The sequence below is a fragment of the Athene noctua genome, chromosome 1, assembly GCF_965140245.1.
Source record: "Athene noctua chromosome 1, bAthNoc1.hap1.1, whole genome shotgun sequence".
NCBI classification, from domain to species: Eukaryota; Metazoa; Chordata; class Aves; order Strigiformes; family Strigidae; genus Athene; species Athene noctua.
The window spans coordinates 193477269-193491759 of record NC_134037.1 but is presented as its reverse complement, the minus strand read 5'-3'; the positions used below and the strand labels follow the sequence as shown (position 1 = coordinate 193491759).

The window sequence follows — 14491 nt, the reverse complement described above, 5'->3', positions numbered from 1 at the left end:
TTTGCATCCTGCAAGGCACAAACATGTTGCAGTTAGGAACTTACTCAACTCCTTTACAATGATAAAGGAAATTTTAGGAATTAACCATTCAGCAAGTGTTAAGCATTTATCATTCTGACTTTGTCTATGAAATCTGTTTCATGATTAGTCCATAGTGTGCATCCCATTACTTGGTCGTGAACTGAAATTTCTGTTTCTATGCTACAAAAAAAAAGTTATTCTGTTAGTCTCACCAGCCAGAATACATTGCCTGATTAAAATGTGGTAGCAGATTGTCAGAAAAATCAAACTTCTTGCACTTAAGAGACATTAACTATTCAGGAAAATGAAACGGCGCTTAAGAACTGCTCTCAAGAGTCTGTGATAAAAATCAATGTAGCTCGTGTATTGTCTAGATTATATGTAAACTGGGCATCTCCTAGAAGCTGCAGTAACTTAAATATTCCACTACCCAGGCACTCTTGCTACTGATATACTATCATTGTCTCCTATTCCACTAAACAGTTTGCTGTACAATATTATTTTTCAGGAGATGACCCATTCCTGGCCTCCACCACTGTCAGCTATTCACACACCAGGAAAGGCAGAACAAATCAAGTTTCCCTTCCCAAACAAGGTAAGACACGCAACATCATGTAGAACCATGCCTCCTGCCCCTCAAAATATGTCCTGCATGAGCCCTGAGTAAGCATATGAGGTGCCTGGTCTGAGGTTGATGCCGTGCTAATGACCTTCTCCATGTGTGTGCCAGTGTCCACTGACTTTTCCTTGTTCACAGACTCTGCAGGGCTACACGGTCTTGTTTGCCTATCTCCAGCAGCAGCACTGATGCTGGTGTGTGGGTCATGGGTTCCTCACCACAAGGCTAAAAGGCAGGTGTCCCTGGTGGGGTGTCCAGATGTGGTGCCTTCTGCAGGCACCTTCTGAAGATCCTGACTGATACTTCAGGGTGCAGACAGCTGCTGTGAGTCAGGAAGCTCCTGCTCGCATACATTGCTCCTGCTTCATTTGTCTTTGCCAGACGAGATTTTTGCTGAAACCATTGAGGTCTGAGGTGGGCTTTACTAATACAGTCAGGGGCTGAGGAGTCAGCATACATCCCCTGCCACCAACCTGCCTTCAGGGACAGCCTTGCTAGAGAGGCAGGCAGCCCAGTGCCACGATGCCCAGAGGGGCCACAGAAAAATTTGCCAGGGAAGTATTTGGTCCCTCAAGGGACCAAGGCCACTGGTCCTGCTGATGGTCCCTTGAAACCAGCTCTGCTATTGTATGTGTATCCCAGGGAGGATGCAGTGTGGCATGGTAAGGTTCATCAGCATGAGCTTGGGGAAACCACATTATTTATACTGTAAGTCAGAAGGGAGTTAAATCAGCTATCCTATGCAAGAGCAAATAAAAAATTCACATTGTATCACCATATACTGTTTATATGCCACAAGCATATTTCATGAAGTGTTCAAGCTTGAAAGATGGTATTGATGCTGTTTATAGCCTTCCTCCTGTTAAAGCAAGCTCCTTTGGTAACTTTTAAGTCCATTTCTGCAAAATTTAGTGCAGGGAATAATTATAACCACAAAGCCAAGAAACGTTCAAGATTTCCCTACAGCAAAACAGCTTTTCCGTGGATGAGAGTGTCATGATTTTGAAGTACCAGGGGTGTAAACCAAAACATCTCTGGCATGTTATGAAAGAAAAAGAAGGAAATAACTCACTGTCTATTTGCTCATTGAAGGCAGACAGCTGACTGAAAATGGTAAGCGGGCTAGAGGCTTGTTACGTTAGAGTAAGTCCAGTAGGAGATAGGTGGATCAGCAGCTTACATGCAGGTGAAGTGCCCAGATATGGATGACAAAAACAAAGTGGTGTTTGCATTTCTGCAGTTTCTGCCATAATTATCACCACACTGTGCTTGCATGGCATGCGTGCAGATGGGCATGGGCAAGATGGACCTGTCAGCATAACTGTGTAAGCATCATGAATGCCCTTCCTCACAACAAAATGTGTTGTGATAAATATAGGAAAAGGAGAACGACATATTATGGGGAAAAGATATGTGAATAATGGTTGATACTGACTTTCTCATCTTCTCTCCGCCTGTTCATCCATCTTTCTGGAAAATATTTTAATAGTTTGAACTGCAGAGCCATTTCAGAGATCTATCATTCATTTTTAAACACCCTTTTCTAGATGGTTTCCTTTTCTCTTACAAAAGTAGATTTTCCATTTTATTTAAGCTTAGGATGGACAAGATTTAATCTACTAATATATGAGCATACTTTTGTACATATAATAACATCACAGCTGTATTGTGGCCTGGGTGGTCTGCAAGGTCAAAAATTATCTGCTTTTTGCGAGATGGGGAAGAGGTACCTAACAAAACTCTGAAGAGAGTCCTGGAAAAATCCTGCATTACTATCCATAGATCGTGTTAATTTTAGACACCACCTCTATTTTTAAATATTTTTAAATGATTAAATGCTACTTCTGTGGCTTACTCTGAACCTGTGGAGTTGCAGACTTTAGAAAGCATCTCCTTTTCAGGCTCCAAAATGCAGAGAATGGTTTCCTAATTTTTCACACATGTCTTTGAGATATTCGTAAGCTAGCTATTGCTTTTCACAAAGTGTGGTGTAAAATCTTTATTGGATCTCATAGAGGATGTCTCCATAACTCTTAGGAAGCTTTCCTACAGGTAAGATATGTAGCTGTCCCGACTTGTTAAAATCTAAGGACTACACCAAACTGTTGCGGATCGCACATTATTCAGATAAATGAGCCTGTCAGTTAAGTAGTGGCCAAGGCCAGCAAAGAGGCTAAAAGGCTAAATTCAGGGCATCGTCTTCATCTCTTAGTTCCAAGCAATCCATGGTACCGTGAATTCATTTTCAGTCTTTATGGCAGTGTTGAGAGATCAGTTCACTTCATTTGCAATGACTCTTCCAGCCAGAGAAGCAGGTGGGCTGCAATCCTTTTTAACAGAAGACAGTTTCCAAGTGTGAAGATACTCATCATTTTGGGAACGAGAAAAAGAGAAGCTTGTAGGACTACTGCCCTGTTTCAGGGATGCAAATCATCCTTACTTTTCTGACTATAAAAACTGAGTGTCAGCATCATTAGTTCCATACATGCCACACTGCTTTTAACCTGCAACTAAAGTAATTAGTGATCTGACAGCTTAAAACTTGAAATTTATTAATTAGGCTATTAAAGTTGCAAAGGCCACAGCAACTATAGCTAGGCTGGTTTTGAGATCAGTCTAGTAATAAAAGCTAAATAACTGAGGTTTATATATCACAAATATAAAGATTGCATTATTTGAAACTGCGTGTGTGGGTGTGTCCATCTATACAACTATATGCTCAGTGGTTGGGGTGAATGTATGTGCATATGCTGTACCTGTATATGAAATCAGACCTCATTAACATGTGCATTAATGCACAAGAATGGAAGGAAGGTCCAGGTCAGGTTTGACACATGTGCCAGTGCTCAGTAGGTTTCCCAGCATAACGCTGCTGGGAGAGCACACTTAGGGAACTGTCCTTTATGTAATAGAGGGCATAAAGTTACATTTTATCCTTAACTTTGGATTTGTTTTCTCTGTGGAATTAATTTGTACTCTTGAATTTACTAGAAAGGAGCAATGACAGTCTCTTTACTTCTTGTTTTTCAAAGCTTAAGGATAATTGAATCAGTGTGTGATGTGAAAGGCTGTGTGTGCTTTCCTTTCTCCTATCTGTCACATTTTGTTACATACAAATGATCAGGCATTATTTGATTGTAATTTTATTAAAAACATCTTAATAAATAAACTTTAGATGAATAATTAAATTTGGTAAATAAGAGCTCACTTGGTGCTTGTGCGAATGAGCTTTCATGTTCAGGCATTAATTCTCTACTCTTGTATGAGAAAAAAGAATGCTGTTAATTCTGATGCTTGCTTTGCTCTCTTTCTTCATTTTTACTGTGATTTCATGTCTCGGAAGTTCGATCAGGTTTTTGATTTCTAGTTATATGTGTGTGATATTATGGAATCAACCATCATTTTTTTATTTGAGAATAATTTATCCACTCCAAGAGAACTGGTGTTTTGTCACAAAGCTATTGGGTAATTATTCTTGACAGAAGCTAAGTTATCATAGTGATGTTATTCTTTACATGCTCAATTCATTTACTTTTTCCTTTCTTGTTGATTTTAACAAGCTGGAGCAAACGCTCCAGAAAATAATCTCCAGAAGTGAAGACTTCACCTTTGGTTTTTTCGGTTACATGAAGTCATACTTTTTTCCTACCTGTGTGGGAGCATTCTTTATTTTGCTATGAAATTTTTGTATTAGCCTTTATTATTAACAATAATTTGTTGGGAATCAAGACACTTATTTTAAAGAATCAGTTAAAAGGAAAAGCAAAAATGTTATAGCTTCTATGTTTTGCTGTCAAATTTGAGGCTATACAGAGCCAATGGCAGGGGAAAGAGACTGTGCTAGGCTGTTAAAGGGGAGGGTGAATTCTTCCTGAGGTGGACAAAAATGTAAAAGTGTGATGAGACCCTTGTTTAGCAGTTTCAAACACTTTTAGAAACCTGAGGTATTTTCATCAAAATGATTGTATTCCCTCAAACCTCTCTAGGTACATAAATTCACTATTCTGGAAACTGAACGTGCTCTAATAGCCTACTTTTATTGGCAGCCTGGTTGGCTACTAGAATAGCATTTAAATTCAAGTGTACATTTTACTATATCACCACTGCATGCTGATCCTGACTACTTAAGATTATATTCAGTCACCAGAAAAAAACAGGCTTTAATATCCCTTCATCAGAAGCATTCACAAAAAGATGAGGCAATTTGTCAAAAGTAGACAATTTCAAATTATTGAGAAATTATTGTCGGCATGTGAAACACAGTAGAGATCTTTTCATACTGCAGTTGAAGATAGAAACTCTTAGGGCTTTCCCAAAAATTTGATGTCTCGCATTTCAGGTGTGTAAGATGGCAGTGAAGCAGATGTGTATTATAACATAAAAATTATAGATCAAAGCCATGCAGTCTGGAGAGTCTTGACCCTAGAGCAAATGGTACAGATGAAGGGGATTTGTCTAGCCGAGCCCTAGAGCCCCTAGTGCTTGCAGTCCAGTCAACCTCCATTTAGAGATGCCAAGAAACTCTTGGGGCCCTAAACTGCTGAGGCATGCTTCTGAGTGACTCAGCAGCAAAATCTCAGCTCAGCCGAGCGGGAGCATACTTGATCTCTCTGGGGACTTGCAATTGCTTTCTTGATGAGCTGTGCATTTGGCTCATCACAGCCTCTGTGGACCAGGAATCTGGTCCAGCTCCTGATTCCCCACTGAAAATGACTGCGTGTGTTGCTGTGGGTGCCTGGCATCTCCAAGCAGTCTTTACTGAAGTTGTAACTGCAGCATGTATACAAGGTAGTATTCCTATGTGTGTCTGTGTTACTCAGAAGCAGTTGCATATGGGATATCTTCCCTGCTGTCATCCATAGCAGGGTTCTTTTTTCCTTAAATATCTTTTTGTTATAGTTTATATTTGTATTTCCCTTCTATTTGTAGGCTTCTTTTATATTTTTATGAATGCAAAACGATTATGTAAAGTATGTGAACATTTGCACGTGAGGGAAAAATTGTTTAATTTATTGCACTGTATTCATAGATATCGGGGTTGTGATACAAGGTTGACCTTGTAATCTCAAGGATCCAGAACTAAAATTCTGTATTTCCATTCTCCCATGCTGTCAATATCAACATGTAAAAAGGAAAGACCAGCTGTGCTACTACCTCAGGAATCTAACAGCCCATGAAGCAATATTGGTCTTCCCTCTGTCTTCTCATCTAAACTTGTAGAAGATAATAGACAAGTTTTGGCTGATCAATAAATGAATAGTGAGCAGGAGAGTCGTAATAGCTATACAAGGAATTGAACCATTAAAAGGTTGTTGTGAAATAAGTTTACAAGCCTTAGAATTAATGGATTTTCAAAGAAATATTGGATTTATTCTTGTAATTGAAAATTACTTTGAAACTGAATGAACAATTAACAATGCTGGTTGTATTGTTAAGGTAATGTTCAAGCAAGTATTGCAGCTAAAAAATGTCATAAAAAATAACACACCATACCTTTTTTCTATTATTACTGCAGGAATCTCAACAGGGATCTACAGGACACAGCAATACAAGTAAGTACCGACTCATTTTCTGGCTGCATTGGGTGGAGGGGATGACAATGACTGTGAAACAAGAGACTGATAGAGTAAGGAACCAGTAGCAGACTGGGACAGCGCAGAGCCTCAGCAGTACTCTGCTATGGCCAAATGTGGAGAACTGAATTGAAGAGTGACCATCAAAATGTCAGCTCTTTTGGTGAACTGGGAAGAACAGAAAGGATTCTTTTAGTTATGGCTATTTCATTCTGTAGATGACAAAGACCGAAAGGGCAAAAAAGTGGCTTTTTTCAGAAAGGCAGAAAAGAGCTGACCTAGTTGCATGGCCAGATCCGGACTGCCAGGAAATTCTGCAGGAACACTTGTTATCATTTATCTTTCATAGGCAATGGTATATTTTGTGGCTATTGCACAGTAATAAGCTACATAAATCCTGCCAAACTAACACCAGATAATGTCTCAAAGACCATATGGCTGTGGGTCTTTTTGGCTGGCAGTGTGGGCAGGGGAGTGATGTATGCTTGTGTGGCTCCTGGTTGGGGATTTTCAGTAGACTCCAATTTACAAATCATGGCGCAGATCAGCAGCACTTTAATTACATTTAGTTATGGTAAAAATCTTAGCAGCTGTATTGAAAGGAAAGATGGAATTGTTCTGCGAAACAAAACATTAATCCTCTCCCCTGACACCTCTGTTGTTAATGTTGTCTTGCATATTAAAAATACATGATTCTATCCTGCTCTCAACATAGAATCATCTCAACCAAAAGAACTATTTTGCTATCTTCCTGACCTGTCAGACAGCACAGAGCCCTGTTTGCAAATTACAGGGCTGTGACTGAAGATGAAAAATGCCCTGAGCTGGTAAGTAGGGCTTTGAAAGTGGCTGGTCACCCACTGTGTGAGGGAGAAGACATCCAGAGAGACAAGGCTGGGAGATGTAGGCTATTAAAACGGTGTGGCTCTTTGCTGGGGAAAGGTCGGCTTGTGGAAGACAATGTTGTGAAGAAACATGCAGTGGTGTCACTTAATTGCTGGCATCGGTTTGATATTGCTGTGAGTACCAGCACTAAGGAAATAATAAAAGGCAAAAGGGATGAGATTCTGTCAGAAAATAATGAATACAGTAATGAGAGAAGGAAGCACAAAAGGGCCATAATAGAGAGGGCTATGCAAACACACGCAGAGTCACGAGCATGACAAACACACCAGCTGAGCTGAGGGCTTCACAGTGACATCAGAGGCCACAGTGTTTGGCCAGCTTTGGTCATGGTTTCATTCTGAGTATTTCTTTCTTTCAACGCTTGAATAAAATAGGTTGTTCTGCAGATCTAATGAAACCTGCTTTCCTGTGGATTAGGGAATTAGTCCTACCTCCTTAAAACTTTTCTCTCCTCCTTACTCCAGTGGTCTCTAACCTCACTTTACTTCCAATTCCCCCATCTGCACTTCCACACCAGAGTACCCCCTGCTTCTTCTTACCTCCTCATTCATCCTTCTCAGCAAAATCAGCATGTTTGCAGCTGGGCTGGAACTGCACTTGCTACCACATGGTAGAAGAACAAAGAACAACTGAACCCATGCAGAAACATTTTCTTCATTGGTGGCAAAAGTTAGGGTTGCTGTCAGACACCCAGACACTTTTCCTAGCATTGCAGAATGAATTTGACTACCTGACAGTTGTATCTGTGAGGATTCCTGTTGGGGTGCTGGAATAAGACATCAAATAAGACATGGTTAGAATGAAATATAGACCTAACCAGTCCTTTATGTCAAACTCAAGGGAAATCCAGGGAAAAAAAGATACAGATCTGTGGTGGTTTGACCCTGGCTGAACGCCACGTGCCCACCAAAACTACCTAATCTCTCCACTCCTCAGGGGGAGAGGAGGAGAGAAAATATAATGAAAAAGTCCGTGGGTTGAGGTAAGGACAGGGGGAGATCACTCACCAGTTACTGTCACGGGCAAAACAGACTTGACTTGGGGAAATTAGTTTCATTTATTACCAGTCAAATTAGTGTAGGGTAATGAGAATTAAACCCAAATCTTAGAAACACCTTCCCCCACCCCTCCCTTCTTCCTGGGTTTAACTTTACTCCCAATTTCTCTACCTCCTTCCCCAGGGGGATGGGAATGGGGTTTGTGGTCAGTTCATCACCCATTGTCTCTGCTGCTCCTTCCTCCTCAGAGGGACGACCCCTCACACTTCACCTGCTCCACAGTGGGGTCCCTCCCACAGGAGACAGTCCTCCATGAACTTCTCCAATGTGAGTCCTTCCCATGGGCCGCAGCTCTTCACAAATTGCTCCAGCGTGGGTCCCTTCCATGGGGTGCAGCCCTTCAGGAACAGACTGCTCCAGTGTGGGTCCCCCACAGGGTTGCAAGTCCTGCCAGCAAACCTGCTCCAGTGTGGGCTCCTCTCTTCATGGTGCCACAGCCTGCTCCAGCGTGGGCATCCCGTGGGGTCACAGCCTTCTTCAGGCATCCACCTGTTCTTGTGTGGGGTCCTCCACAGGCTGCAGATGGAGATCTGCTCCGCTGTGGACCTCCATGGACTGCAGAGGCACAGCCTGCCCTCTCACCACGGGCTGCAGGGACACAGCCTGCCTCACCAGGGACTTCACCACGGGCTGCAGGGGAATCTCTGCTCCAGTGCCTAGAACACGTCCTCCCCCTCCTTCTTCACTGACCTTGGTGTCTGCAGAGTTGCTTCTCTCGCATATTCTCACTCCTCTCTCCAGTCTGCAGTTGCTGGGGCGTTTTATTTCCCCCTTCTTAAACATGTTATTACAGAGGTGCTACCACTGTCGCTGATGGGCTGAGCCTTGGCCAGCGATGGTCTGTCTTGGAGCTGCTGGCATTGGCTCTACCTGTAGGGGAAGCTTCTAGCAGCTTCTCACAGAAGCCACCCCTAAAGCCCCTGCTACTACCAAAGCCTTCCCACACAAACCCAATACAGGATGTGAGGAAATGCCAGCAAATGACTCTGTGTGGGAAAGAAATCTAATGGTCTATGTACTGTGTTATACAAATGCACATCTTCCGAGTCCCAATTAGCTGTTATTTCCAATTGCACCTTGTCTTCTTTGGAGTAACTCCTAAGCCTATTATTTGCGATGGTTTTACTCCAGCTGCAAACTCTTTCTCATGGATAACATTTGCATTTCTCTCATCCTCCCATGAGGAAATCAAAGCATTTAAAAACCCATAATGGCTGAAGTTATACTGCTCTGTCACAATAAATTTTATTTATCCCTATTACCTAGAAAGGGAAACTTGGCCTAGCTAGGTTGAGTGATTGACCAAAATTCCAACTCAGAAGAGAGAACTCCTTCTCTGGCCACCCACTATTCATCAGGGAAATTCTACAAAAGTTCATTTCAAATTTATTTTGAAATGGAAGAAATCTGGACCCATCTCCTCTGGTTGTATCTAAAAAGATTAGGAAGATAGTTGTGTGAGATGAGGTAGAAACTAGGAAAGAACTCCCAGCTCTATGGCTAAGGATCTGAGAACTGATGTTTTCCACCGTGTATTCCTGGAGGTGTGTGTATGCATACACACACCAACACACAGACACAGATACACACACGTCCACACCCCTTTCAGGAGACATATACAGTGCTTAGCACCTGAAATAAAGGGTGCTAACAGCAGTCCTGTAAGGAGGTGGGTAGCATATTCTTTGTCAATTCCAAAAAGGCTAAGAAAAAGAAAGGACAACCAACACAAATTTGCCCATCAGAAGAAGCCAGAGCTAGAGAGGATTTAGCAATTCGGCAAATGCCAGCCTCCCACAATGGTACCTGCATGCATTTGGCAGGTTACATGGAAAATGGAAAACAAATCTTAGTCTGGCCAAGAGTGACTGTGAAAGAAACAAGTTGTTCTGACAGGTAATTCCCTTTAACATATGCTTATCCAAAAATCTTATCTGCACTGTATCTGTGACATTCAACTATGCTTAGTCTATACACATTTTTAAAATTTCTATGATTCAGTCAAGTGAGAACAAAATTGGTAAGAACTGATAAAGCATTAATGACCAGATTTTCTACTCTGATAGGCCAGACTGATGCCTTTCTACCATCTGTACAGGCTTCGTCCTCCCCCTCCGCACAGAAGTATGTTAAGTGACGATTAGCATAAAAGCAGCTGCAAATGCTTACTGTGGGGTAATTCATTAATATCCAGTTTGGCTAAATCACAGAGATCCCCTTTTCTCTCTCCTTACAGTACTTATGCTGTTTCCCTTGTTGCTGCATTAACATACATTGCTGAAAGTAGAACTGATGTGAACTGTGCTGGCAAAGCACTCAGGAATCCATATTCCCTCTCACACTCAAACAAACCAGTGTTCATGGTAATAATTCATCACTTATAAAGAGCCTAAGTTACAAATAGAAAATCTTTGAATATATGCCAACTGTTACTGTTGGTTTCTTGTTCCAAATTATCATAATGCAGATGAGCTCCAGGGCTCCAGGCACCCTGAGGCTGACAAACGTATACTGTAGCAACAGCTTTCTAGACAGCGAGTTCATCATCTGGATAAGCTTTCAGAGCTCTCCGCTAAAACTTAAAAGTGACCTAGAGATTACAGAGTGGATGTATTCCATCCTGTGTGGATATCCCACTCGTGTTTAAATTTTAAGTGCCTGTAGTTGTCCTGCAGTAAGTGCTTAGCCTCCCTAGAGGTCCACAGAGAGGCATCAGTGGTTTTGAAGTCATCTAGAGCTTCCCTCATCCTGTTCACTAAAGTTTAGGTACCTAGGTTGGATAGACACAAACCTCTCCAGAGGGGAGGATGAGATCCAAAAGCACCACGGCAAGGTGTTTGCAGTATCCAGAACCTCCTCGACAAGACACCCACTTCCAGAAGGTCGCTGTCTAGATTACGTCCTTCAGCTTGCATCTGTACAGCAATGGAAGGACATTGCTAGCAAAACCCTGCCTGTCCTGAAGGCAACAGCAGGTTTTCCAGAGGTGCCACCTACAGCCATTTCTGGCACTCCAGTGCTGTATGGAAACTGAGGGTCAGTCAGCAAATGGGTGATATGTAATGCTCATGTGCATGGAATAGGTTGGGGGCTGATCCAAAACCCATTCAGCTCAAGTGAATGGGCAGAAAATCAGACACCACCAAAACAGCCTGACCAAAATAAGCACTTCCCACATTTTTTTCAGAAGGCACAGGTGGATTTTGGTTTAGTGAAGCTCATTAAAAGGTAATGGAGAAAAACATATCTGTCAGTAAACTAGTTGCACTCAACCTCTGCACCTTGTCTGCTAGGCAACATAAACTCATGTGTAGACAGCTATTAGCAACTAGCAACACACAAGAGAAGCAGCAGCTGCAAAGTCACTAGGTCCAGAATTCAAGTTCAAGATGATTCAATTGGAGTGGCATACCCTGTACATCCATGGTAGAGCTATACAGAAATCTTACACTGAAGTGCAGCTCTGTCAGGTTACTCAGAGAGCAATAATTACAGCAAACATCAGCCTTACTTTTTGCAGGGGGGAGAAAGGAGGGAGGAGGCCTGATTTAGCAGAAGCAGTACCACCCCATCAGTTCTCCAGTGTCTGTGCTATGTAACTAAGTTGTGTTGGGCAAATATCTAATTTTGGACCCAAGAAGGGGATCATCACAAGCCAACATGCTATGCCAGGACCCATGTGAGTTGTGAGGAAGTGTAGAGAGGCATCCCTTGGGCCTCTCATACTTCTCAAGCGTTTGGATGCCTGACTTCTCCTGGGGTTGAGTGCCTAAGTTAAAATATGCAACACAGCAAAGAGGGCTTCCCCAGCCCCCACTTACAGGAGCTGAAGATCAGATCCTTAACGTATCAAAATGAATGTGAACAAAACATCCATTGGCAGAATTGTGTCCTAATCGCTGCCTTACTAGATCCTGCTGGGACTGTTTTGCTTTGTATGAAATAAATACTGTTCCTGGAGCAGGGTTTTGAAGCATGTGCATGTTGGATGGGGTACACTCTCAGTAGCAGAGCTGTAGGGCCGTAGAGAAATACTTTCCATTGCTCCAGGGTCTGCTATCCCTGGTAAAGTATGTGTCCTCTAAGCAGCCTCTCTTGTGGAGTTTCTTTGCCTGACATTTCAAGAGTACATGTGGCAGTGACAAGAAAAGGCAAGTCAGACAGGGTTGACTCCCCGTTTGCAAATGTTCCAGCAGTGCCCCCGCAACCCTGTGACTGCCTCGGCAGCAGCCTGCACATGTGGCAAGAGTGGTCAGTGTTAGCAACGAATAAAGCATCGACGTGTCACATCTGAGCAGTTTTCATATTGACCCATTTCTGATGTCATGTTCTTCTTCTCTTTTAAAGGGAAAAGTGATGTAGAGCCAAAGAGTCCAGAGAAAAGCGCAACCCATACATCGTAAGTTACTTTTGTGTTTAAGATCGGAGAAGGCAGCTGTGTTTTTATCAGATTTGTTGGGCAAAATAGAATTTGTTTGTTTTCATTATGATAAAACTCTTTCACTTGATGCGTTACTTAAAACAGCTTTTTAGATAATGAATAAACATTAATTATTCCTAGAACTTTTGCATGCTAGTAAGTCAGAAATCTTTGCAAGTGAAATGGCTCCATATCACGCTGAATAGATATGAGATGATTTTTGTGGGTGTGCGAGGCTGGCCTTTACAACCTGACTTCAGCATTACCTTAATGCTGCCGGAGTTTGTCACACTTGCTAAAAAACATCATGTCACATATGCCTTTGATGTACTGATGTAATTTTAAAAGACTGCAGTCTGCAGCTTCACCTCTGAATTACTTGAAATCCAATTACAGCTATCTCTGGTCTCTCACGATTTTGTTGATGTTTTTGAATTAACAAAAGAAGTCGAGAAATAGATAGGAACAGGCACTTGTAATATATCAGTGTTCACCTTCACTCTAGTGCAACAATAGAAGCTTTTACCATTTTTAACTCCAGTATACAAAGGACTGAATTGTTTTGCCAACATAAACCAGACTACGAAACAGATGAGCTGCAAGTTAAAAAAAAAATATATAAATAGCATCAGTCTCCCAAACTGAGATAGATACCTAGGCTGGAGCATTATGAATTTCTGCAAAACCATTCACCTTTTTAATCCCATTTGAGGGAGGGAAGTTCTTGTAACAGTCAGTCATGTGAATTTTAGAGTGCATCTTGCCCATAATTTATGTTTTCTGATTCCTGTTATTTAAATTCAGAGCATTATATCATGTAAATCTCTCAAGGTGTCACCATTTGTTACATGGGCAAAAGTAGTCACAGAAGGAGGTACAATAACAGTGATTTATTGTGGGATGTTTTGATTCCTGCTGCAAATACGCATTAAAAATCTTCTGGAAATGAATCTAGAAAAAGATTTGACATGGTGTAAGAAATGGCTTGTCCTGCAGATTGTGCTGTGGAATGTAATTACAGTATGTGAGCATATTTAGCCCAACTTATTAAATGAATTAAGCATTAGCAGCCTTATGCCTTCTGATAGTATGATTGCTGGGAATGGTTAATAGAATGATTCCGATAATTATAATTTTTAAAAATAATATCGCAATAAAGACTGAAAGAAGAAGGGTTTTAATGCCATCTGGAGGTATTTTGGAGAAATGAACACATTTATTTTTGCTGATATTTAGCAATATGTAAAACATAAGCCATCCTCCAAAGTGTTTTTTCTAGTTAGATGGTATTTTCTTCTTGAGGAATGTTCTTTACTTTCCTTTCTTCTCCTTCACTGGATTAAAATCACGTAAGATATCTGAACCCACAATAGGAGTATCTGAACCCAGAATATGGGTTCAGAAATACGCCCTAATATGTTTGTGGTTTAGGTTTGAGACTACATACTTTACCATATAGTATGCTGTATTACATACAGCAGACTTCAGAATCTAGTTAGGTATGAGATTTCCTTGCCTAATAAGAGATCTTAGTACAACCTTCTGAAACTGTGCTGTCTACTAAATATATTATATTTATAACGCTTCTCTTCAAACTGTTACTATATGCTAAGTCTACCCCACAGCAGATATTGGTTCCCAGAGCAATTTTTAGAAGTAGAAATGACTGGTTTTCATGGATAAATGACTGTGTTCAAGAAGCAGAGGCCCCTCTAGTTAGAGAAATCGTTTGTGTGGAGAAGGAGGAAGGAGAGAAAGGAGATGACAGGAAGGGAACCAGCAAGTGCTGTGCCAAAAGAGGAAGAAAATGAGAGGGATACAGCTAAGAAGGTGGAAAAGGAACTGCAAATGTCAAATTTTCAGAAAGAGAGCAATAGAAGAGAAAACCAGAGGT

The 14491-nt window shown here is 41.5% G+C and overlaps 1 protein-coding gene across 1 annotated transcript in view; it reads left to right on the top strand.

Moving 5' to 3' along the window:
- The window catches only part of AFF3 (ALF transcription elongation factor 3), a 325782-nt gene that overhangs the window by 193460 nt on the left and 117831 nt on the right, over positions 1–14491 (top strand). The window contains exons 7-9 of the mRNA XM_074930285.1: positions 530–616; positions 6156–6192; positions 12525–12576. Coding sequence (XP_074786386.1) covers positions 530–616; positions 6156–6192; positions 12525–12576 — 176 coding nt within the window. The remainder of the gene's footprint in view (positions 1–529; positions 617–6155; positions 6193–12524; positions 12577–14491) is intronic.